Here is a 26,276-nt window from a genome sequence, read left to right as displayed (position 1 = left end):
GTGAGTGTTTGATAAATTTGAGATCTCCACCAGATAGGAGAACAAGACGGGAGAAGTATTGCATTTCCCTCCCCGGCTCACAGCGATCTCTGGCCAGGTGGCTGCATTATAAGTCAATGGAGCCACTGGATGGAGAGGACTGAATGTGGGGAAGGGAAGCTGTTCCCTGTTATTTCTCCTGATAGGTGAAACCCTGTCACATGTGAATGTTTTTTTTTTTTTTAAACAATGAGAGGTATGTTTTAAAACTAATCACAATAGTTTGACAGGAACTTTACTGAGGTGCAGTAAAGGTCAAAAGTGACTTTTTGCTAAATCAATAAACTAAAAACTGTAAGCCCACACAGAAAGAATGCAACCAAAGTTTAAGGATCATCCCCCAAAAAATACTTCAATTCGAAAGAAATAAAATAACTTTATAGTTTAGGAAAATTCCCCATTTGGGACAATTTTTTTTCCAATAATTATTCCACAGGGTCAAAATCCATAATCCACCCGAATTAAAAAGCCAGTTAAACCATGTAACCCTAACTCATGAGAAATCCATAATGTGCAAATAAAAAAAAAAATCCAATTCAATAAAGTGACAAACTGTAGACGGCTCTAGATTTACTCGTAGAAAAAAGTCGCTCCCGTGATCACATGTATAAATCCCCTTTGTGGTAGCAGCAGCAGAAGATAGATTTGAGCCTAAACAATGTGTATCGGAAATATAATTTCTTGGAAAAGAATCGAGCCCTGAAAGTTGGACTTTACTTGTTAAACAAAAAAAAAATTAAAAAATAAATTAGAACAATAACTCTATGTGAGACAATTCGGCATAGTACTCTATAGACGCCAGGCCTGTGGCTACTTCTTAGTGGCCTCCTCCAAAGTTCGAGAACTCCGATGAGATCTTATGTCCTGATCTCACCCCCATCTTCCTGGACCCATGATTCTCTGAAGGACGTTTTCCTTAGAACCTTATTGTTAACCAGTTCTCAGAATCCTAGTATGGACTCATCCCACAACATCTCTTCTTCCGTTCTTTGGTCCACAATCTTTTTTGTCTTTTTGTGTTTCTTGTTGTCTTTCTCGGCAGGCTGCTCTTCCTTCTTCTTCTTGTCTTTACGGTGTTTTGACTTGTCCACTGTCCCGTCATCGATTCTCTTCTCTCGCTCGCCAGCGTCGTCTTTCCCGGAGTCTGAATCCTCTACTTTCCGCTTTTTCCTCTCACTGCTCCCGTTTTCTCGCCTGGATCTGCTGTGGTGTTTCCGCTCCTTGCTTCTGTGTTCTCTTTTGTGTCTTTTCTCCTTCTTGTAGGAGCTGCTGCTTTCGTCTGAGGAGGAGGAATCACTGCTGGAGTCTGGGCTGGAGCGAGGGTGTTTTCTGTGCGGGATAGTTTTGCTAGGTAATTTCGGCATTGGTTTTTGAGGCCAGTAAGGCTTATCCCAGCCGGCCAATCTAGGATCAGGTGGATGATGTGGACCATATGGAGGATATGGCATGGGGTGAGGAGGAGGATATTTGTAAGGGACCCCAGGATTAGCTTTTGGAGGAGGAGGAGGAGGAGGGGGAGGGGGTGCAGGCACAGGTGTTTCTTCTTCACAACTATCAGAGTGATCCTTGTCTTGCCTGAACTGAGTTTTGGGCTCCAGCCCTCTTGCTTTCTGTACTTTTATATAATCCGCTAATTCGTCTTGAAAGGAGTCATATGACTTCTTTGTCATTCTCATCACATTAGCCACCATGGTCTCTCTGAGGAAACAAAATGGTATATGATTATAAAGAAACTCGCATTGTAGGTAATCTTGGGGTGCGTTTACACAGACAGATTTATCTTACAGATTTTTGAAGCCGAAGCTAGGAATAGATCTGAAAATAGGAGAAGTCTCAGTCTTTATGACCTGTTCCCTGTGTATAGTCTGTTCCTGGCTTTGGCCTCAAAGATCTGTTAGAAAAATCTCTCTGTGTAAACGCACCCTATGTAAGGAACAGTACATTGCATCAAGTGTACAACCATCCCCCGCAGATTTCCCCTAACATGCAGTGGTGAACAGATTGCGGGAAAGTGAGACACCTAGTGGCCAAGACTTCAGAGCTGTTCTCTGGGGTAGGGAGTGATTTCTGGTATATGGAGTTATTAACAAAAATGTTAGGAATCACATAGGCGATCATATGGAGGGAGGTTGTTTCCATTAAACTATAACAGAGTAATAGGCCTACAGCCTGGAACCCCATGTGCACGCCCAGATTGAGCAATAGACATTCTAACAAGGTTTTATACCTTTGTACAGGATAGGTAAATTATGAAGCAGCACTCATACAGTCTGTTCTGTGTTAGGGTGAATCCTCATGACTATTACTTACTTGATTTGGTGCTTGTTCCCTTGCATATGGGACTGGTACATCTCTATAGAGGTCAGCGTAATATTGCAGATTGGACACACAAAAATTCCTTCACCTGCAGGTAAGAGAAAGATCTTAAGTCTATAAAGCCTAGAAAAAGAATTAATCTTTAAATAATATATATTTCTAAATACCCCTCTAAAATCACCAAATGCATATGACTGAAGTAAAGGAACAATCCCAAGCAAAACTGATCAACTGATCCAGAGCTGTCTTCTTCCAAAAACAGCTGCACCCTTGTCCTCAGGTTGTGTGAGGTATTCCAACTTGGTTACATTAACGGGGTTATCCAGCGTTTGAAAAACATGACCACTTTCTTCTGGAGACAACAAGACTCTTGTCTCCAGGTCAGGTGTGGTTTGCCATGAAATTCCATTCACTTCAATGGAACTAACCACTAAAGGATAACCCCTATAATTTCAATGGAACTGAACTGCGATACTGCAAAGAAAGTAAGGACAAGAGTGGCGCTGTTCCTGACAAAAAGCAGCCATGTCTTGCTAATCCTTAAAGGGGTTGTCCGGCGATAAAAAATTATTCACAGAATAACACACATTACAAAGTTATACAACTTTGTAATATATGTTATGTCTGTGAATGGCCCCCTTCCCCGTGTTTCCCCCCACCCACGCTATACCCGGAAGTGTGGTGCATTATACTCACCGCATCTCGTGTCGTCCACGGTCTCCGATCCTCAGCAGTGACGTCTTCTTCGGGAGGCCAGCGGATCTTCCCGAGTGCCGGCCACCCTCTGCAGCGTCATCCGAAGCTCAGCCGCGATTGGCTGAGCATAACTGTGCTCAGCCAATCGCGGCTGAGCGGCTGATGACGCGGCCACGTCATCAGCCGCGATTGGCTGAGCACAGTTATGCTCAGCAAATCGCGGCTGAGCTTCGGATGACGCTGCAGAGGGCGGCCGGCACTCGGGAAGATCCGCCGGCCTCCCGAAGAAGACGTCACTGCTGAGGATCGGAGACCGTGGTCGGCACGTGACAGGTAATGTATAGCGCACCACACTTCCGGGTACACGGGTGGGGGTGGTGGGACACGGGGAAGGGGGCCATTCACAGACATAACATACATTACAAAGTTGTATAACTTTGTAATGTGTGTTATTCTGTAAATAATTTTTTTATCGCCGGACAACCCCTTTAAAGGAAATCTATCACTAGGTTTATGCCGCCTCAAATGAGGGCAGCATAAAATAATGACAGAAATGCTGAACAGATCGGTGTATTACTTACAGAATCCTGCTCAGCTGTTTTCCTAATGTGCAGGAGAATAGGATTCTTGCCACACCCCTCCCTCCGCCCTCCAGCTGCTGATTTACAGATGACTGCCTATACACAGCATAGATAGATAACTGCCAGTCAGCAGCTGGTGGGCAGAGTTTTCAGCTTCTCATGAATATCCAGGACTACTGGGCTCATGCACTTAATGGAGAGGACTACTTATTGTACAGGTTATTCAAGAGGATAGCTTCACATCAGCTGCACAGAACAATGTAAGTACATCATTCTGTTCAGCTTCTCTGTCACTAGTTAAAGCTACCCTGAGATAGGACAGCAGAAACCTACTGACAGAGTCTCTTTAATAACCCCATTAAAGTCTAGTGCAAGACCTAAGAGGATTGGAGAAAGACACAGGGATTCAAAGAGAATTCCTGTTTTATGCTCCTCCTCATGGACCCTGCATTAGGCATTGCAGAACATTAGTTTTGCATGGACTGTCCTTTGAATGGCTATAGTGATACAGTGGTTCTTGGAGGACCTAGTGTATTTGCATTAAATGTGTGTCAGTGCACAGGTCACTATTTATATGTGGTGTGAAAATACACTCGACATGTAACGTCTATTCATTACAGACTACTCTACTTCTCCTTACCCCCAGAGTCCATTGGGACCCCAGTATGCCCCATCTCTTCCATCATTTTCCTGCGGGCTTCGTTGCGGGCATGCTTTTTTCCGTTGTAGTGCTGCTGGGCCACCAGGGGTTTGTTGAAGCTGGCACAGCAGAGCTTGCAGTACTTGTTTGGGTCACTCAGGTCAATTGCATTATCAATACAGGAAGGATCTTCACTGGCGTCCTGCTGGTTGGATTTCTCTGTCAGAGGAGACAATGTGACATTGGAATCAGCGACAGCTGCAAAAGAGAGAAAACGCAACAGCTGAGACAACAGGTGACACCACAGCTGTGAAGGCAAGACAGGTTGTGCTCCCCAGCTATAGACTAGGCAGAACCAGTAGTATACATGGTAAATATTCTTATAACAATTTATAGAAGTTTATAGGCAAAAAATATATTGTGACGTCTAATAATTCTCAAGAACAAAAAACTGTAAGAGACATAAACGGGCTAGCCGAGATTAGAAAGACATGGCTGTAAACGGAGCTGAGCTGCAATATTAAGCGCAAGCCATGGGGAGGCGCTGTTTCTAAAATAAGTTATGTTTTTCTAATTGTGGACAATATCTTTAGGAAAGTGCTGAAGCTTATAAAAAAAGGGTTAGGAAAGATAGAGAAAAGAGTAAACTTAGAGTGCAGGTGCCAGGTTGAGGAATCCCGAGTCTCTTCAGCAGGGTAGACAGACTGGTCTCACTGGTTTGCTGTGTAAATGGATCAGTGATGCTAATAACAGGGTCAATTTAGCTACACATCATGATGTCAGAGGAAAGGAGAAAAAAAAAACAATGTCTGCCCCTTGGTGAGTAGTCCTGGCAGATGTCCATGGTGCCTGCAGCAGCTAAACACATGTCCTCACCTGTCTCTATCTGGGCATTCTCTTCAGGGCCCATTGACCAATCGTTCTGTTCTCCACTCATCTGCTTCAGCTTCTTGGCATGAATCTTTCCAATGTAATGTGACTGGGCGACCACCGGAGAGCTGAACACCATGTTGCAGAGGCTGCAGAACTTATTCTTGTCTGAAGATAAGCCTTTCTCCACCTAAAAATATATGATAGGGTTATATGCAAAGTATCATGAGGGAGGTCGCCAAACTGTTGCATCCTTTTGTTGTAATAATATATAAAGCAGAGACAATATGAGCAAGGTATTAGTAGTAGATACCCCATGTATCTACTTAAAGTAAGGACCTGGCATATTATAAAAATGCCACCCAGCACTTTACAATAACGGGCACCTTCAGGCAATATTGTACAAAAGAATAACAATTCTTGTGAAACTAGAGATGAGCAAACATTAAGTATGTTCAGGATTGTCTAAATTTAAACGCTCAGCATTTGATTACCGGTGGCTAAAGAAGTTGGATGCAGCCCTAGGGAGTCCCGCGAACCATGGATACATCCTATGGCTGTGTCTATATTTTCCAGGCAGCCTTAAGGCGGCATCCAACTTTAGCTACCGGTGATCAAATGCTGAGAGTTGGGGTTTGACCGAAGTTCTCTATGAGAAACGTTTTAGTGGCCAAACATTACACTACAGTCACAGCCCGAGATGTACAGCATCTTCTATGTGTCTACGTCTACATACACATATCTTCCCATCATCACCAAAGCTAAATATACTAAATGCAGATGGCACAAACATTTAAGTCATGGGGCTGACAAACGTCCTTATGCAGAATGTGATTACACATGCATTTGCTCATCTTCTTACTAGGGGGGGGGGGGGGAAGAGTACATATCCTTTATCTATAGTAAGACTTATTGAACATAAAACCAATCAGTCATGCCTTTACTTATTGTTGTAAAAGCCAAATGGCTTTCCAAGCTGTCTCATTACAGGGCTGGGATTCTTTTTTGGCAATGCTCAAGGAGGGGGTGGGTGAAAACAGTTACATCCACTTACCTCCCTGGCTCCGCTTCACTGGTGGGTGGCTGCTTCCTGGTCTTGAGACATGACGCTGCCCACCCGCTGAGAAATTCAGCGGCTGTATCAGTGTCCCGCCTCTGTCTACAAATGGCTGAGTGCGTCTGCGGCGCCACATCTCAAGACCAGGAAGCATCTGTCCACTGAAGCAGCGAAATGTAGCCGGCAGCGCAGGAGCCAGGGAGGTAAGTAACTGTTCTCACCCATCCACTTCCTGGCCACTGCCAAAAAAGGGTGTCCCGTCCACAATACCCCTTTTATTAATGATTTCAGTGTCAATAGGGCGACAGGAATGATGGAATATCAAGCTAATGGCAAAAGCCTATAGGGAAAACTTACATGTAAATCAACATGATCCATTTTCTGTTTCTTCTTGTATGACAATTCTTCCAGCTCTTGTTTCAGGAAATACAGCCGCACTTTCTGAGCATGCCTTTTACCCTGTGGGGAGAAAAGAAAAAGAATGTCATTTTAATGTATGAAAAATAATTCATGACGTTGTAAGTCTCGCTCTAAGGTTTTAATCAAGACTATACTTAAGTGAATTGACCCCCATATCAACACCAGTGTCGTGGATCTAACAAAGTCTCAAATATCAAGTGCTCTTAGTCATTTATACAAGTCAATAAAAGGTTGGATGCAGTTTCCTGGAGGAGATCTACAACAGTGCAAGTGTAGCTCCCCCTGTTAGTATGGAGTAGCGGAGGAGAGCTGGAGCGCACACTTTTGCATGTTGCTGTATTTCCAGTTTGTTTTATAGCTTAGAACAGCTGGGAACATGAAGCCTATGCCATACCTCATAATGTGCATTTCTGTGAGCTTCAAACTGTAGGACCGCTCCGCACACCCTGCAGAAGGTGTCTGTAAATAGCTCCTTTTTGGTTTTTTCATCCAACACAATTTCTGTGAAAAAAAAAAGAAAATAATTAGCAAATTACCAAAGGATTGAGAAAATACATCATATCCATGTTTCCAGGAACCTCTCCTGTCCTCAGTTAGGGTGTGGGGTTTTCCAGCTCAGTTCTATTGAAGTAAATGGAGCTGAGTTGTTACACACACAGCCTGAGGACCTTTAATCTCTTTTAACCATGTTTCTATGAAGACTTTTATCCAGCCTATGTTTTTTGGTTGCCCTAGGAAACAGACAACAGTTTACCTCTCCCTGTTGTCAGACATGTGACCTGACAGTTATCAGCTCCCACAATACACTGCTCCCTTCTAATAAGAAACTAGCACTATTCTTCTATAACTGAAGAACAAATATTAGACCCCAGTTCTCCTCTAAGAGACCCCTGGTCAAGCAATCATGAGAAACATTTGTTATAAGTTTAGATGACCCTTACACTGACAGATATCATCTGAATGGCTGCCCCATGGAATGGTATAATTCCTTCTGGTTAACCCTATAAGATAAGTATAGTCTATAACAGCGGAGTTACGGCCGTATTACACTGCATGATTCAGAAGAGATGAGATGACATTGAGATGGTTATACACAACACATGTGGGGTAAGTTAGGGATTGGTTGACCATGATATAAATGAGGAAAGCCTACCACTTGTGACATCACCCTCGATAAAGCAAGTACGCGAAACGCGCGTCGGGTGAGTGGTATGGTGGTCGTTGCATTAAGGACATATGGGTAGCACTTTGTATGCACTTTACTAAGCACTATGCTTTAATGTTGTTTGCTACATGCCCAATGCCCAGTGCTCCGTTTGAGTAAATTAACTTATTATCTCTGTATTTTGTACATTTACTGTTCTATATTTTCTATCACCACCATTGTTCTGGGGATCTGTTCATGTGTCAGTTCCTTTACCATGTAAAAACATGTTTTAAATTTTGTTTCGTAATATATTTTTATATATACAAATAAAGATACATGATATATAAACTTTGTGATTTTTGGTCCTGCATGGTTGGTTAGTGGGGTGGGTTCGGTTCCCCCTCCTCTATCCTCTCTTTTGGTTTATGATTCAGAAGAGGAAGCGAGCACCGACCTCTCAGGTTGGCGCTCGCTTCCTCATCATTCCTGGCTCACTGCCTATTCCACGCTTAGACGATGAGCGAGAGGAGCTGGGGTCTGCGGGGAGCCGGTAATCTGCCAAGTACGGCCATAATCATTTGGTGTAATAGGGCCAATTATAGTCCATGTGATCCTTAGTGATCGTCAGAAGAAAACATACTCATATGGCGTCAATATACCCTGCACAGATCCAAGGCTACTGTCAGTATTTTGCAGCACGTTTTTTTTCCTCTGGGGAAATATACGCCATGTGAACATAGTCTTGTAGTTTTCAGTAAGATACAACAGCCCTAAAGCTTTCGGCATACACCTCATACAGAGACATACACTCTGCAGGGGATAAATTCACCTGAAGACACCCGAGGCTAATAGGCTGGTTGCAGTCTCAGGTGCCATTCAGTAAACAGCTGGTATATAGCTTTATTATGTTTGCCGCCTAGAGATTTACTGCTCCCCAGGTGACATAGACGCTGTATACAGAGAACGCTGCAGCAATACTGTATATCAGCTAAGAGACAGCAGTCGTATTATAACTAGTTGTTTGACATGGCAAGGAAACAATGTCTGAAGGCACAGGCAAAAACAGCAGAAAAAGTCAGTGTCATATACATGAGCTTCATATGTCTAAAAGAGCAGAGCTGTGTGCATGTCACCTCTACTTACAGCACATGGAGCACTACCACGCAGTGTCAGAGCCCAATCATGCAGTGACGGAGCCCAACCACGCAGTGACGGAGCCCTACCGCACCGTGATAGGTGTCACACATCCAATGCATCTTGGTAGAAACCCTCACCACAGTAATACACACTTGCTTATCCACCAATTAAAAAAAGTTACATTATATGATGTGATCCGCTTTCTGTTCTGGCTAAGGAGTGGACAGGGATTGTCTTGGTGACATAGCCCTATCAAAGTGCACCTAGACTTTCATGCAACTTCTGACATGTCCTAAAGACATGGTCAGTGGTGTGTTCAGCTGAGACCCCAACCAATTGCTCGAAACAGGAGCGTTTGACTGAGTGTTCTGTTCCTTGGAAGGACAACTGTACGGATGCCATGACAGTCTCCATGTATCTTTAGGAGACAGTTTTGGCATCCATACCCCATGGGGGAAACTTAGCAGAATCAAGGAACATAGGTCTCAGCCAAGCACTTCTATCCCTTTGTACCAGCAGCCAGACCCCCACTGACCATGACTTCTGACATGCCCCTATGACATATTGGTAGTTAAAGTCTAGGCACACGTACTGCTTCTCAATCAAGAAGCTGTATGATAGGGACAGGGTAGTACTATATCCACAACGTGGGATTTCTCTTTCTCATTGGGGTTAAGAAAGGTAAAGGGGTTTACTGGAGTGTAATTTCAGCGTGTACCTTGCAGTCCTAAGGATAGTCATCACCAAACACTTAGCTGACAACTAATCCTCTACACTAGCCATACACTTGTACCCTCTGCTCTATAAGCCGCTGCCGACAACACCTCCAGAGCAGAAGGATTGGGCAGCTGAAATGGGGCCACTCGATCCTTTCCCAACACCTGCTATCAGAGGTGTCCAATTCATATTAGATGTCAAACCGGCGCAGACAGCCAACATCCATCTACTGGATATAGCCACAGTTCACAACTAAACACATCATGTGACAGGAGACTGTAGAACTGGGGATTCACCAAACCATCTGGGGCGACAAATAGAGAAGCTCTGGGGAACCTGTGGTTATTACATGGCTGCATATTCAGCTGAATAAACGTTGTGTAATCCATTTGACTACTATGGGATACGAGTCTATTCACATATTATAGACTAGACCTAGGTGGTACAGGGAAGTAATATAGGGGGATTCTTTGTACATGTAGTTTGTAGGCCTACCTTCCGCCAGAAACAGCACCACTCTTGTCCTCATACATTACCGGTAAATACTCTACAAATGGGAAAAAGATGTTTTATTCCACTGCGTGAGGCCGGACGAAGGGTGGCAACTAGTCATCTGGGTGGGGAGAGGGGCGGCAACTAGTCTCTGCTCTCTGCCTGTCAGCGTGCAGTGCAGGGATGATGGACATGGGAACCATATGAGCACAATCAGACTGATTCCCTTTAATAATTGTGGTAGCAGGTAGTGGTTTACCTTCTTAATACATAGAAAGGAGATTCAGCACACCAGTGTGTGATTGTGTAGTGATGGTTTTTGCTTATCTGAGTCACAGATGATATAACTGGCAAGGCCCCACAGGCTGATGTGGAGAGGTCCCGGTGACACATGGCACAGGTAGACGGCCTCTATGTTTGATCAGCACACGTCTGCACCATCTGTTTATTCAGGACACGGCCAAAAACATTGCCACCTGAACCTACAATAGTGCAGTTATAGCTTCTGTGACATAAGCAACCAGACTGCTCAACCCAAGCATGCTCAGGTCCCTCCGAACCCAAGCGTGGTGGCTGCAGAATGTTTACAAACAATGCGACTGTGTGATCACTTCCCAGGGTTATGTTTACACTACAGAGAACCCTCAAAATAGATGTGGAACACATCCATAGGGTAACATAAACCTAGCAAAGCCAAAACTGTGTCTTTTAGTCCTCTGGCTGGCAGGTATACACAAGGGTTTCAGAAAAAAGCATGGAAGAGTGTAGTACACTGCACTATTCTATACAATGGTGTAAATATAAAGTTAACGCTCCAAACTGCTGCCACTATTTGACGGAGACACATGGTACCATTAAGATTTCTATCTGTGCTTTTATATGGCAGAAAAACACTTATTCTGATGGCAATCCCTGCAGTGCTTTGGGCTGTAATGTCTCCTTGCTCCCCCTCCCACCCCTATTCATGCTGCCAGATTCCTGCACTGTCCATACAAATTGTACACAGGTGCGAGATTTGGAATTAGGGCCTAATGCTGGGTGCTGTCAATCAAGCAAGCAGGAACAGGGATAGGAAGGGGAGTGAGGAGGATTTCCAGCTTTTAGGTGCTTTTCGGGACACTTTACACGAGATAATAAAAGCATTTTGATGTTATGGAAGCACAGATGGATATATAAAAGGTACCCTGTGTCTCCTTGACGTAACAGGTAACAGTCTCAGCAGTTTGGAACGTGAATTACAAACGACAGATTCACCTTACACGGAGGCCATAAACATGGTGTGAAGAGAGACTTCACTGCTAATTTAAAGGGTTATTTTAACTTTAACTTATCCTCTATCTATAGGATAAGGTATAAGTGTGAGATCACAGGGAGTCCTACCACTGCCCCTATCCCCCCTGCCCCAAAGCTCTTACTTTTAAAATGGACGTCTTTATAGAGCGACCAAAGAGAGCCAAGTACATGGCCATCTTAAAGTTTAAGTCAGAATACCCCTTTAAAAACTGACTGTCTATCCTGAGGTGGGTCCATCACTTTATTATGGCTACAGAGGCCTGGGAGCATAAGAAGTCTGTTCTGCTCCCTGGTGCTCCAGTTCTTACCTGTGAGGCAGCCTGGTCTCGCCGTCTCTTCCAAGACGACCAGGAATCAGAACAGGTATGACCTTTTCTGCTTCAAGGACAACCCCTTTAAAGGGATTAACCAGGGAAAACCCACTGATGTCCTGTCAACAAGAGGTACCGCAACTGCAATTGAAGTGAATGGGAGCCACTTTGCAGTAACCAGGTTTCACCACTACAAATGTATGCAGCTGGGACTTTCAGCAACACCCAACTGTGTTTAGTTCCAGCACCGCAGCTCGTCGGTGGCGTGTGGATAGATCATCATAAGGTTTTTACTGCTGGATTTTTGGTTTCTATTTGGGATTCTTGGACTTTTTGGTAGTTGTATCCCCATCTATTCCTGATAAGTGATACCATTATTTGCACTTTGCCCATTTTATACTATAGGAGGGGTCTGACCATCCCCTAGAGGTTTTGGAAGCTTTTATTTAGGGCTGTATGTTTGATCTCTTTTATATTTCTATTGCTACAAACAGGACTGCATTCGACCCGAAGGAATTTTGACTCCAACAGGTCACCTGGTATTTTTGGGTTGTGGGAGCTAACATAGAAAGCATGCAATGCAGAACTTGGCTAAATGGTGCAGCAGGGCAACCAGTCTGCATTCTGCTTTAGCATGAGTTTTGGCTGGTCCCTCTCACTATAACATACTATATCCCCTTTTTTCCTCCCAAATACGAAAAATTAGCTTTATACTGGAAAACATTGTTTTTGAAGAAAAAAAAAATGGAAAGGTGCAGGGGTGGGTTAATGTAATCTCTATAATTCAGGTAACTAAGAATGGTGGCACTCATTGGCTAGGGCACTGAGTGTGGGTGCATGAAGTATGAGAGACAGCGGATAGCACTCTGGCTAGGGCACTGTGTGTAAGGTATATAAGGGTCAGGGATGGTGGCGCTCCTTGGCTAGGGCACTGTGTATAGGGTATGAGGCACTGGAGATGGTGGCACTCTTTGGCTAGGGCACTGTGTGTAGGGTATGAGAAACTGGGGATGGTGGCACTCTTTGGCTACGATACTGTGTGTAGGGTATGAGGCACAGGATGGTGGCACTCTTTGGCTAGGGCACTGTGCGTAGGGTATGAGGCACAGGATGGTGGCACTCTTTGGCTAGGGCACTGTGTGTAGGGTATGAGAAACTGGGGATGGTGGCACTCTTTGGCTAGGGCACTGTGTGTAGGGTATGAGGCACAGGATGGTGGCACTCTTTGGCTAGGGCATTGTGTGTAGGGTATGAGGCACAGGATGGTGGCACTCTTTGGCTAGGGCACTGTGTGTAGGGTATGAGGCACAGGATGGTGGCACTCTTTGGCTAGGGCACTGTGTGTAGGGTATGAGGCACAGGATGGTGGCACTCTTTGGATAGGGCACTGTGTGTAGGGTATGAGGCACAGGATGGTGGCACTCTTTGGCTAGGGCACTGTGTGTAGGGTATGAGGCACAGGATGGTGGCACTCATTGGCTAGGGCATTGTGTGTAGGGTATGAGGCACTGGGGATGGTGGTACTCTTTGGCTAGGGCACTGTGTGTAGGGTATGAGGCACTGGGGATGGTGGTACTCTTTGGCTAGGGCACTGTGTGTAGGGTATGAGGCACAGGATGGTGGCACTCTTTGGCTAGGGCACTGTGTGTAGGGTATGAGGCACAGGATGGTGGCACTCTTTGGCTAGGGCACTGTGTGTAGGGTATGAGGCACAGGATGGTGGCACTCTTTGGCTAGGGCACTGTGTGTAGGGTATGAGGCACAGGATGGTGGCACTCTTTGGCTAGGGCACTGTGTGTAGGGTATGAGGCACAGGATGGTGGCACTCTTTGGCTAGGGCACTGTGTGTAGGGTATGAGGCACAGGATGGTGGCACTCTTTGGCTAGGGCACTGTATGTAGGGTATGAGAAACTGGGGATGGTGGCACTCTTTGGCTAGGGCACTGTGTGTAAGGTATATAAGGGTCAGGGATGGTGGCGCTCCTTGGCTAGGGCACTGTGCGTAGGGTATGAGGCACAGGATGGTGGCACTCTTTGGCTAGGGCACTGTGTGTAGGGTATGAGAAACTGGGGATGGTGGCACTCTTTGGCTAGGGCACTGTGTGTAGGGTATGAGGCACAGGATGGTGGCACTCTTTGGCTAGGGCACTGTGTGTAGGGTATGAGGCACAGGATAGTGGCACTCTTTGGCTAGGGCACTGTGTGTAGGGTATGAGGCACAGGATGGTGGCACTCTTTGGCTAGGGCACTGTGTGTAGGGTATGAGGCACAGGATGGTGGCACTCTTTGGCTAGGGTACTGTGTGTAGGGTATGAGGCACTGGGGATGGTGGCACTCTTTGGCTAGGGTACTGTGTGTAGGGTATGAGGCACAGGATGGTGGCACTCTGGCTAGGACACTGCATAAGGGGTATGAGGGCCTGGGGATGGTGGCACTCTGGCTAAGGCACTGTGTGTAAGGTATGGAAAAACTCTAAGGGGGGAGGATTTATCAAACTGGTGTAAAGTAGAACTGTCTCAGTTGCCCCTAGCAACCAATCAGATTCCACCTTTCATTTTTTAAAGAAGCTGTGAAGAATGAAAAGTGGAATCTGATTGGTTGCTAGGGGCGACTGAGCCAATTCTTCTTTACAGCAGTTTGATAAACCTCCCCCTATGACTAATGTAATATGAATGGAGGTAGTATCTGGCTGGGGCTCTGTAAAGATACTGTAAAGCTGGCCATACACCTTCAATAACTGATGGCTGAGCTCCCAGTCAGCTTCCATCCTCCCCATACACAGGAATGTTTGGCACTGCTGAGCATAGTTGCGTTCTCTATGGGGAGGGGCAGGTAAGCTGAAGCCAGAGAGCTCTCACCTTGGCTTATCTCCCCAAAGGGAGAGGGGGGGTTACACTCAACCCTTATCTCCACCAACATCATCTGTCGGTGGACAGCCAGGAAAGCCATGGGAGCGGCGAATACGGCCGTCAAAAGTCTTAAATGTATGGGGGCCTTAAGATACTCATTGGTCAGAGCAAAGTACTATGAGCATACTGGCTTGGGCAATATGAATGACACAGTTCACTTGCTATAGAAATGGGTATGAAGGAACAGTCTGGCTTAGGCACTAGGAACAAGATATCTGGGCATGGAGATACTCTAGTTGAGGGAGCTAGGTATCAGGGGTAGGGATGTTTTATGGTTGGGGCACTAGGTAATGAAGGATAAAGGAACTTTGGCTAAGGGACTGGGTATGGAGATACTCTATTTGGGGCACTAGGTATGGCGGCACTCAGCCTAAGGCACTGGGTATGGATGTTCTCTGGTTGGGGCACTGTGTTGGAAGATACTATTGTAGGAAAACTACATAAAGAAGTATTCTCTGGCCAAGGCACTATACATAGGAAAAACTTTGGCAGATAATCAATACTGGAAGCACTGAATATGGGAACCATCTCTAGCATAAAGCTCTGACTATATGGGGGCAATTTTTTAAGCACTCTTACCAACAACTTTTGTTAAGAGTCACTGTGGTGGTCCAGGTGTAAAAGATCCCTGCAGATCCCTAAAATCAATGGTGAGAAGCATCTACTCTTCTGCTGGCTCATCACTGCAGGTGTATTCTATATAAAAGAAAGTGGACCTATTTCCTGCAAGAAGAAGATGATGGGCAAGTGCTCCCCCAACTTGTTCTAGCAAACAATGGAGGTCTGGGCACAACATGGCCATATATGTTTGCATTGAAGACTGATGACCCCACTAGAGACTCACAAGTGCCACATGCAGGACTCAAGTGGAACTTTTCCAAGGAAAAAATTTATTGGATGACGTGGGGCAAAAACTGTATCCAAGACCCATCTATACTATTCACCTGATACGGCCAAAACTGCTACTAGTTGTATGGAAACCACAAGTATGAGTCAATGTACGCACTGAATCTAACAGCTGATCAGTGGGCAAGTGCTAGGAAATGGACCCCCCCCCCCCCAATGATCTAATATTGAGAATAAATGTCAATACTATTTAGAGGCTCTGAATCAGGATTTGTCACATTTAAATGGGTACTGTCACCAAAAGCTCCCAAAACACTTGATATATCATAGACACAGCCAAATGTTTTATTGGTTGGGGTCTGAGTGTTCAGACTGTGATTGGTCGACAGCAGAAACCTGGAAAAGTCTCTCCTGGCTCCATGTGACATGACAAGAGAGGCAAATAAGACACAGAGCAGGAAGAGAAGCGCGCAGTAAAGCACCTGCTCATTACCCTGATCAGTCACGGTACAAACACTCAGACCCCAACCAATAAAAACCTTTGACATGTCTTTTTTTTTAATGACAGATACACTTTAAATGCAATCTTAGCTCTGGTCAAATTGGAGAGAATAGAGCATTAAAAGGGGAACTCCACCTCCAGACACCTCATACCATAGCGTTGGAAACCCTACTGATGCCTCAAATGGTATTTAGAGTGAATGGTCCCCTTTACTGCTCACCTGGCTGCCATTAACGTCAGTGGATCTTTGTTCCTCACTGAGATGATTGGCTAGTGAGGATCACATCAGGTGGGGATTGCACAGTAACATTATAATATATATATGTCATCAAAGAGAAAAGGCAAAAATCTCAATATCTAAATGTCAATAATCTATCTTTTTATTAGAAGTCAGGCAGAGACCGCTTCCATATATGAGCTGACTGGGCTACATAAGTCCTCTGTATGACATCATTACAAGCAAAGCAAACATCAATATAAAATGATGTCACACCCTAAACTCAGAGTGGGATAATCACTTTATGACAACATATATAGATGTGACGGAGGGGGCTCCCCAGACCCAAATCATAAAGTAGATCCAAAGGGCTCCCTAACCACATCATATATGAGACAGTGGAGTACCCTTATGGCATAGGGTCTTTATTACTTGGGCTGAAGACTCTCGAAAGTCAGGGTCTTCAGGCTGGAGCTACAGAACCACATTGGCTGTAAAGGTGATGTCCAAGATGGCCACTACATCACAGCCAAGACAACCGATAGGAGCAGCCAGCATGTTAGAACAGGTGTCCATGCTGCTCCTCTGTATTGTAGTTGTCTAACTCCAGCCAGATGTGATCCCATGGGTGCATGGTGCTGTGAGGGCATCTCCCCCACATGTGCCGGTGTATCCTACTGTGTTATAAACACCTTATAGGCAATGAAGATCAGGAAACGTCCTGTTACTTACTTATTCCAGTGACATCAGTGAATCGGCTCTATATTATAAACCTACTTACACGTGGTAGATCTCCCAGAGGTATACTGCACACACGGTAATATATGGGTATATACTGCAGGGACCTAGAGAGGGCACTATTCCCAGCATGTAAACCCACACTCCTGGAACATTTATTCCCATCATATGTAGACCCTGATAACCTCACTGGGTCCAGAAGCCCCCCGACTCATGACCAGAGGGGGCACCAAAACCACTCTGGGTCCAGTCTTCTGATTTAGAAGACCAGGAATTATTATTCTTATTGACTTGGAGGTCAATGTAAGTAATAAGGTAATAAAACATCAAGGGATAAGATAGATAAATGTTCTCCTAGGAGCCGACACTAATATAACAGGGAATTACTAATAGTCTCTGCTAAGGGGCTAACAGGGAGGCCTAAGGGGAGCTGAAATCTCTCTGGCTGCTCATACTGGAAACGTCAAGGCTGTAAGCACACATTCTAGATGTCTTATAACGTCCTTATTAGAGACGAGCGAACCAGGTTCAGGTTCGAGTCCATCCGAGCCCGAACGATCGGCATTTGATTAGCGGGGGCTGCTGAACTTGGATAAAGCTCTAAGGTTGTCTGGAAAACATGGATACAGCCAATGACTATATCCATGAATATCCACATAGCCTTAGGGCTTTATCCAACTTCAGCAGCCACCGCTAATCAAATGCCGAAGGTTCGGGTTCGGATAGACTCGAGCATGCTCGAAGTTTGCTCATCTCTAGTCCTTATACATAAAAGATGATCCCTCCGAAAGGGAAGGTTCACCTTTAAATATTATTAGACATGTCAGAAGATATCACTGAGGGGTCTGTGCTAGAATTAAGGGACCAGGGTGATTCTCAGAGTGTTACGTCCTTTCAGGTTCTGATGTGGGGATCTTAACATCTCCGCATTCTCAGATCATTGCAACGTGCGTGAGAGGCTTCTAATGACTGACCTGGGAGATATGAAGATTCCTCAATCAGAGAACAACTCTAGGAGGAACTGTGAGCCCAGGAGCCACCTATCCCTTCTAATAACATCTACTGACAGGTCAACAGGTCTCAAGTGCTTTGACATCCACTGGTGTCAGAAAGTTATATGGATTTGTAATTACTTCTATTTAAAAATCTCAAGTCTTCCAGCCGCTGTATGTCCTGCAGGAACTGTCCAGAGCAGGAGAGGCTTTCTATGGAGATTTTGTACTGCTCTGGACAGTTCCTGTCATGGACAGAGGTGGCAGCAAAGAGCATTGTGTTACATTGAAAAGAATATATCACTTCCTGCAGGACATACAGCAGCTGATGTACTGGAAGACTTGAGTATTTTAACTAGAAGTAAATTACAAATCTGTATAACTTTCTGACACCAGTTGATTTGAAATTATTTATTTTTCCTCTGGAGTACCCCTTTAATAAAGAGATGTTTTCTTTCCTCAAGCTTCTTAAAGGGAACTGGTTACCTCCCTGGTGTAATGTGAATCAGCCCCAGTACCTTACAACTACTGTGCACAGCTCTCCAATGCCGTGCCTGGCAGTCTCCTGTCGGGTGTCAGTTTCTAAAAGCTGCAGCGGCATGTAGTCACACGGTTTTACCCCTTTCCCAGCCACTCACACTCGATTGGTAGCACGAACACTGACCTTTCCATCAAGTGCTCAGTGTTCAGGTTACTTAACAAGAGTGAGTGACCAGGGAGGGAGGATGGAAGTCATGTGTACATGCCGCTGCAGCTCTGTCCCAGGGTCTAGTTACTGGGAGCAAAAAAATGAAATATTTCAAAATGATGTCCCACTGCAGACTGATGGGCACAGCATTGGAGAGCTAGGCACAGCAGGTATAAGGTACTGGGGACGGTTCCCAGGATTAGAAAACAGCGCCAACCCTGGACACAGGTTGTGTGTGGTATTACAATTCAGGTCTACTTATTTCTGTGGAACTGAGGTGCAAAACACCCACCCAAACTGAGAATTGGGTTCACACTTTGTTTTATGCAAGAAAAAAAAAGAAAAAAAAAAAAAAAGGATGTATTTGTGTGCACCCATTTTGATCAGTTTTTCCATTGACTTCCATTATAAAAATGTGCTCGACCATGTTTTTGTGTTTGCTAAAGAAAAACAAACGTGTTTTGATCCTTTTTTTTATAATGGAAATCAGTGGGAAAAAAATCATTAAAACTGATGAACATAAATACATTTTTTTTTTTTTATAAAACTGATAAAAAAGGACTGCAAAAGCGCAGTGTGAACCCAGCTTAAGGGTACAAACACACACTGCATATACGCTGCGTATTTACTGCAGCAGATTAGATCTAAATAACTGAACACAGCATCAAATCTGCTGCGTATACACTGTGTGTGTTTGTACCCTTAGACTAAGAATAATTATTAAAAATCTGAGAGAAGAGGAGGAAAACCCAAGAGTCATTGCTTTCTGGTATTGTAGATGGAAAAAGTTTTATGTGGAGACTACTGTCCTAAATGATGCACTAAGAGTGAGGAGCCATGTGCTATCCACATCCCCTCCATCAGGCCACACTGTTTTATGGCGGCCTGTATTCCACCTATGTTACTGGAGATCATCAGAAACTGGGTATACTGGGTCACTGGGGATGAACCTGTTAGATAACACCACTAATGTGTAAAGGGTTTATGTACAAAACTATGGTGCACGTCCCCATCTCTGGAAGAACAACACTGCACAGTATAAAGCTACACAAGTCACTGAATATATCTGTACATGCTCTGCTTTACTTCTCCTGCACTGAGCAAATAACAATGGGGAATATGCATGAACACTGGGGCACAGGAAAAATGGACATGTTCCCTTTTTTTGTCTGCTTTTCTCTTTAAATATGCAAAACAGGAGTCCGTGGCGCCTCGGTTGCGAGTCTCAAAACACGGGATAGCCAGATATCTCTAGCCTGTTGCCACGGGGTGCCTCTATGATAGGGAGAGCACCACACCACCCTGATAAATAGCCCCTTAAGTCCCACTCGGTTGCGAGTATTGGAACAAAAATAGGGAAACACCAGGGTGGCCCCTTTTTATCAATGTCTAACTCAAGGTGCGAGTATTGCGATCATGACAAGGGCTTGCCAAGGCAGGCTTCCATCCACAGACAGCCGTTTCGGGTTTTTTGCCCCTCGTCAGTGTGGTGCAGGATTCTGGCTAGTTGGGGTAATAGCAAATCGACCAACAAAACACAGTAATCACTGAACTCAAGGAGAACAGTGAAAAAAATTCCAATGAAGTACTCAATCAAGAGTCTCCACTGATGCCCCCAAAAATTTGGGGGCATCAGTGGAGACTGTTTTGTTGGTTGCTTTTCTCTTTAAAAAATATTCTATAAAAGGGGGATATAAAGGATTAAGAATAAAACAGCTAATTTCTTGCAGTAACAACGCCACCAGCCCTCAGGATGTGTGTGATATTACAAGTCAGCTCTATTCACTTCAATGGAACTGAGCTGCAAAACCCCAAACTGAGGACAAGAGAGGTGCTGTTTCTGGAAGAAAGCGGCCATGTTTTGCTAAATCTGGATAACTCCTTTAGGGTCCATTTACACAGAAAGATTATCTGACAGATTATCTGCCAAAGATTTGACGCCAAAGCCAGAAGCAGACTATAAAGAGAGATCAGGTCATAAAGGAAAGCCTGAGGTTACTCCTCTTTTCAAATCCATTCTGGGCTTTGGCTTCAAATCTTTGGCAGATAATCTTTCTTTGTAAATGGACCCTTAAGGTTTACAAAACCCATGTGATTGGTTACTATGGGCAACCTTGCACTTTTCCTTCATACCAGTTTTAAAGTGACTCTGTACCCACAATCTGTCCCACCCCAAACCACTTGCACCTTCAGATAGCTGCTTTTAATCCAAGATCTGTCCTGGGGTCTGTTTGGCAGGTGATGCAGTTATTGCCCTAAAAAACAACTTTTAGGGTACCTTCACACCTACTGAATCCGCTGCAGATTTCATGCTGTGGATTCGCAGCGAGATCCACTGTGGATCCAGTGCCTTTCATGCCTATGAGCGCACATACTCGCAGTGCGATTGACATCCCACTGTATGTGAGTTAACCCCCCGCTGCTACTCAGCCAATCAGTTCACGGCAGCACTGATTGGCTGAGCGGGACCAAAGCCGGGAGCCTCACATGCTGCCGCGGCGCCGAGCAGGTACTGTGTGCTCTCGGCTGCAGGCGGTTATACTCACATACTTACAGCAGGATGTCAATCGCACTGCGAGTATGTGCCCTAATAGGCATGAATGGCACTGGATCCACAGTGGATCTCGCTGCGAATCCACAGCGTGAAATCCACAGTGGATCCGGTAGGTGTGAAGACACCGTAAAAGTATTTTTTTTGGACAATAACTGCATCACCTGCCGAACAGACCTTGTTATGGAGGGAGGGGGGGGGGGTCAGCAGTTAGACTCCTCAACGATCAGTAAAGTATCCTCTACCGTGTGAGCTCCTCTAAGCATCCATATAGAAGTGAACATATAGGTATCCTGTGGCTCAACTAACTGAAGCAAACTCAGATCACAATATAAACTAAGCAATCTAAATTCAGTTCAGCTGAACCTTGGGGTATTGCACCCATACTATGGGCTCAGCTTAGGGTCCGTTTACACAGACAGATTTATTTGACAGATTTTTTTAAGCCAAAGCCAGGAACAGACTATAAACAGAGAACAGGTCATAAAGAAAAGACTGAGATTTCTCCTCTTTTGAAATCCATTCCTGGCTTTGGCTTCAAAAATCTGTCAGATAAATCTGTCTGTGTAAACCAGCATTATTGGAGTCCATGAAATGCCATATAAACTAGAGATGACCAAAGCACTTTGTTTGATCTGCGCTCCGCTCAACAAGCCGCCGGCCTGTTATCGCCCTACCCTGGGTGCCAGGGAAAAGCTGGATTCCATCCTGGGAAACTTTTCCCAGGATTGGATCCAGCTATTTCCCGGCACCCCAGGTGGAGTGGAACAGCATTGAAAGGCCGGCCGCTTGATTAGCGGAGTGCTGATCGAACAAAGCGCTTGGTTTCGTTTAGATGAGCGATACAATCGCCTCTAATCAAAACTATGGAGCAAAGGTAAGCAAATACAGATGCAAAGGAGCAGCCAGCTCTAGGTGTGAATGGAGAAAACCTATAGCTGACGATAAGGAACACATACAGAAAAAACTTCTTGGATTTGTAACTGTGCAATGTTGTTCAATAGCAGGATGGGCTTCTGGTTTATTGATCATCTATCTAAAAGCATTAGCTATGTCCAGTAACCTATGGCATAAGTTACTGATTGCATCGGGTGTTACTCCTGAGACCTGCTGCGACTCACAGATACAGCTGGGGGAAGTCTATGAAAGATGTCCCTGCTGGAAAGGGAATGGAGGGCACTGCTGCACACTCCCCCAGCTGTATCAAGCAGGTCTCAAGAGTGAAGCCCTGTGCAGTCAGTAACTTACAAGTAAAAAGTTACTAAAAATTACAATAACATGAACACAATTCCTAACCTGACCGTAAGTCTAGTGACTCGAACTGAAAGCATCAGACTGATCTATAAGGTCATCAGTTTGGGTCATTACACCCACAGCTGGGCTGGTAGTTGTGTCCATAATACATGTGTGAATAGGGCTTCAGACTGAGGCAACAGTAACTCTGCTCTGAGAGGAGGATCACCCACCATCGCTGGGGGTTGTCTCATGTATTTTCAGATTCCCTGTTGTCACTTACTATTAAAGGGTACCTGTGACAAAGCTGATGTCTGCCCATCGTAGATCAGGCAGCTGTAGATATGGAGTCCGCACAATAATCAGGTTATCAGCTTTGTGACAGGTTCCCTTTAAGATCCCATCCTTGCACATTTTTTAATGCGATTGTTCAAGACTAGAGATGAGTGCAACTCGAGCATACTTTGGTCTGTCCAGGCCTGAGTGTTTGGCATTTGATTACCGGTAGCTGAAGAAGCAGGATGCAGCCCAAGAGAGTCCTGCAAAAAACTAGGGCTGCATTCAACTTCTTCGGCCAAATGGGCAATTTCTTCCAGGGACAGCAGCACTTGTCTTCAGGTCAGGTGAGGTTTGTAACATTCACTTCAATGGAACAAAAACCCACCCAAACTGAAGAGAACAGTCGTTCTGTCTCTGGATGAAAGTGGCCATGTTTTTGTAGCCATAGATAACCCCATTAAAAGGGAACCAATCAGCCCAATTGGGCTGATATGGTCCCCTGAACTGCTGTATACAGCTCCTGCAGCAGCCATGGCACGTACCGGCCGTGGCTGCAGCAGGAGCTGTATACCCAGAAAAAGGACTTTAATCCCCTGGGCGCGTGACAGGCAGCGGCGGGGAGGTAGTCATTTGGGCGGCTTTCTGCGCTCTGCCAATCAGCGTGCTCTGAGGGATGATTGACAGGCAGAAAGCCCAGTGGGGACCTCGCTGCCTTTTAATCATCCACTCCGAGCGCGCTGACAGGCAGAGTGCGGTGACTAGATACAAGCGGAGAGCCGCCCAGATGACTACCTCTCCGTCTCTGCCTGTCACACGCCCGGGGGATTAAAGGCCTTTTTACGGGTATATAGCTCCTGATGCAGCCATGGCCGGTACGTGCCACGGCTGCTGCAGGAGCAGTATACAGCAGTTCAGGGAACCATATCAGCCGATTGGGCAGATTGGTTCCCTTTAAAGGGGTTATCCAGCGCTACAAAAACATGGCCACTTTTCCAACTACTGTTGTCTCCAGTTCAGGTGTGGTTTGCAATTAAAGGGGTTATCCAGCACTACAAAAACATGGACACTTTCCCCCTACTGTTGTCTCCAGATTGGGTGGGGTTTTAAAACTCAGTTCCATTGAAGTAAATGGAGATGAATTGCAAACTGCGCCTGAACTGGAGACAACAGTAGGGTGAAAAGTGGCCATGTTTTTGTAGCACTGGATAACCCCTTTAAGCTCCATTTACTTCACTGGAACGGAGTTTCAAAACCACACCCAATCTGGAGACAAGAGTAGGGGGAAGTGGCCATGTTTTTGTAGCGCTGGATAACCCCTTTAAGGGCAAAGTTAAAAACCAAGACGTCTCCTTATATACTTCTACTTTAGGGTACGTTCACACTGTGGAATCCGCGCGGATTCCAGAGTGTGAACGTACCCCAAGTCCTTCTAACCCTCCTCATGTGGTTTGTAAATCCTTAGTAAGTGAATGTAAAACTCCCTGAAATAAACATATCTATTTTAACATATGATAAGAATATAAAGGAAATAATAGAAGGGCAGACTAGATGGTATTTTTGTACCAACAACCTATGCTTATAAACATGGTGAGGTGTCACCTACAGTAACATTATGTCCACCAGTAAAGTGACATGAGATCTGCAATGAAGAACAGCCATAGTGATGTCACACAACCACTATAGTTAGAGCCACCAGACTAGACCACAACTACTATAGCCAAGCCTGACTCCGCCACCACAATAGCTAGTCAGTGGACCAAGTCACATGACCCAGATTTACCAAAGTGTGCCAAACAGAAACTGCTGTAAACCACCAAGAGGAACCAATCACTGCTCAGCTGTAAAATTACCAGAGCTTAAAACCTGAGCAGTGATTGGTTACTGTGAACAGTATACACCAGCTTCTATTTTACACAGTTGGATATACCTTGGCCATTGTGTAGAGCGCAAAATACCCCACAGCTATAGTCACCGGACTAGTCCCCATGACCTGCTATATCTAGAGCCAATGGACTAGGTCGCATGACTGATGTCTAGAGGCAGAGGACTAGATCACACTATAATAGCTAAGTGGACTGGGTCATGTGATCACTATAGCTAGAGCCAGTGGCCTGGGTCACACAACTATCACTATAGGCCATGTGACCACTAGAGCCAGTAGACTGGGTCACACAACCATCGCTATAGGCCATGTGACCACTAGAGCCAGTGGCCCGGGTCACACAACTATCACTATAGGCCATGAGACCACTAGAGCCAGTGGACTGGCTCACACAACCATTGCTATAGGTCATGTGACCACTAGAGCCAGTGGACTGGGTCACACAACTATCACTGTAGATCATGTGATCACTAGAGCTAGTGGACTGGGTCACACAACCATTGCTGTAGGTCATGTGACCACTAGAGCCAGTGGACTGGGTCACACAACTATAAAGGTCATGTGATCACTAAACAGGGGCCTGGGTCACATGACTGCATGTCCCTCCTGGCCACATACAAGACAGAGAAGACTATTATAGGCCATCTTGGTTTCCCACTTCCCTCAGGTTCCCCGTGTCCTCCCTGCCGGCCCGGACACCTCAGCCTGGTCACCCCTGTAGCCCTCTCCTAATCACTACAAGTTCCAGAATGCCCCAGCCGTGTCCTGGTAGAGAGAAGCCCCCCGGAGGCCGAGTCCCAGTGCGGGAGGTGAGGCCGGAGCCCCCGCAGTAGGCCCCCAGCCCTCCTCCGTGGTGTGCGGGGCCTGTCCCTGGCGGGGTCACTCACACTCACCTGTCTGGCAGGGGATGGTGGTGGTGTGGGCACTACTACTAATGTCCCCCCCCGCCATGGGCACGCTACAAGTGCTGCTCTGTGTTACACTCTCCACTAGCTGCGGGATGATCGCACCCTCCGACGCCATGTTATAGGCACTCTGTGAGCTCTCCTACTTCCCCCACCCTCCAAGGGACTGACCGCACCGGGGTGTGGACAACTACGTCACGCATGACGCGGGCGCACGCTCCTACGGACGGTTATCTAGGCATTTCCCGGCGGGCCGTTCGAGCTGTGACCGGAAGTTGCTACGTCACGTGATGCAACTACCTTGGCACGGACGGCCATTTTACCTAATGGCGGTTTCCAGCCAGCTGGAGTATGAGTTGTATCCTGGTAATATGTCCTTTATTTACTGTTCTAATTGTACCTCACCCTTCACAAAGTTAGCACTGACTATTAAGCCGCCCTGTGCGCAGAACTGACTAAAGCGTGTGACGTCATCGTGTCACGTGAGGTTGTCATGTGACAGTCACTTGGCAGCGTTTCTGTTATGGCCACGCCTCCACACCTCTTCCTAGCAGCCCAGTACAAAGTCTATGGGGGAGTAGTTGCCTATAGCAACCAATCACATGCCAGCTTTCATTTCATCTGATTGTTGCTATGGGCAACGGTTTCGTTGTTTGATAAATCTCCATATTTTTTTTTTTTTACATTTTTTATTTTGAAATAGAAATTTCGAAAAATTGTTTATGACAACTTGAACTCCATTCTGCTTCATTGCACTTGCTACAATTTCACTCGTATTTACTGTTATCTATGTGTTTAAAATTGAACAATTTCAAAAA

General features: G+C 45.4%; 1 protein-coding gene across 2 annotated transcripts; it reads right to left on the bottom strand.

The window, feature by feature from the left end:
- Window positions 1-399: 399 nt before the first annotated feature.
- Window positions 400-25,711, bottom strand: KRCC1 (lysine rich coiled-coil 1). 2 transcript variants are annotated; one of them, XM_069977227.1, is made up of 7 exons: window positions 25,447-25,711; window positions 7,014-7,120; window positions 6,557-6,658; window positions 5,149-5,332; window positions 4,273-4,530; window positions 2,350-2,443; window positions 400-1,737 (listed from the first exon to the last, which is right to left on the bottom strand). In XM_069977227.1, the coding sequence occupies exons 1-7, from the start codon at window positions 25,574-25,576 to the stop codon at window positions 981-983; spliced, it is 1,632 nt and encodes a 543-aa protein (XP_069833328.1). In that variant the 5' UTR covers window positions 25,577-25,711; the 3' UTR covers window positions 400-980. The 2 variants fall into 2 exon arrangements, with proteins under 2 accessions (XP_069833328.1, XP_069833329.1); XM_069977228.1 differs by having other exon boundaries at window positions 4,273-4,491.
- Between the last annotated feature and the right edge of the window lie 565 nt (window positions 25,712-26,276).

This window comes from Dendropsophus ebraccatus, chromosome 7 (genome assembly GCF_027789765.1).
Source record: "Dendropsophus ebraccatus isolate aDenEbr1 chromosome 7, aDenEbr1.pat, whole genome shotgun sequence".
NCBI classification, from domain to species: domain Eukaryota; kingdom Metazoa; phylum Chordata; class Amphibia; order Anura; family Hylidae; genus Dendropsophus; species Dendropsophus ebraccatus.
The sequence above is the reverse complement of the archived record's forward strand: the minus strand, read 5'-3'. Positions and strand labels throughout refer to the sequence as shown.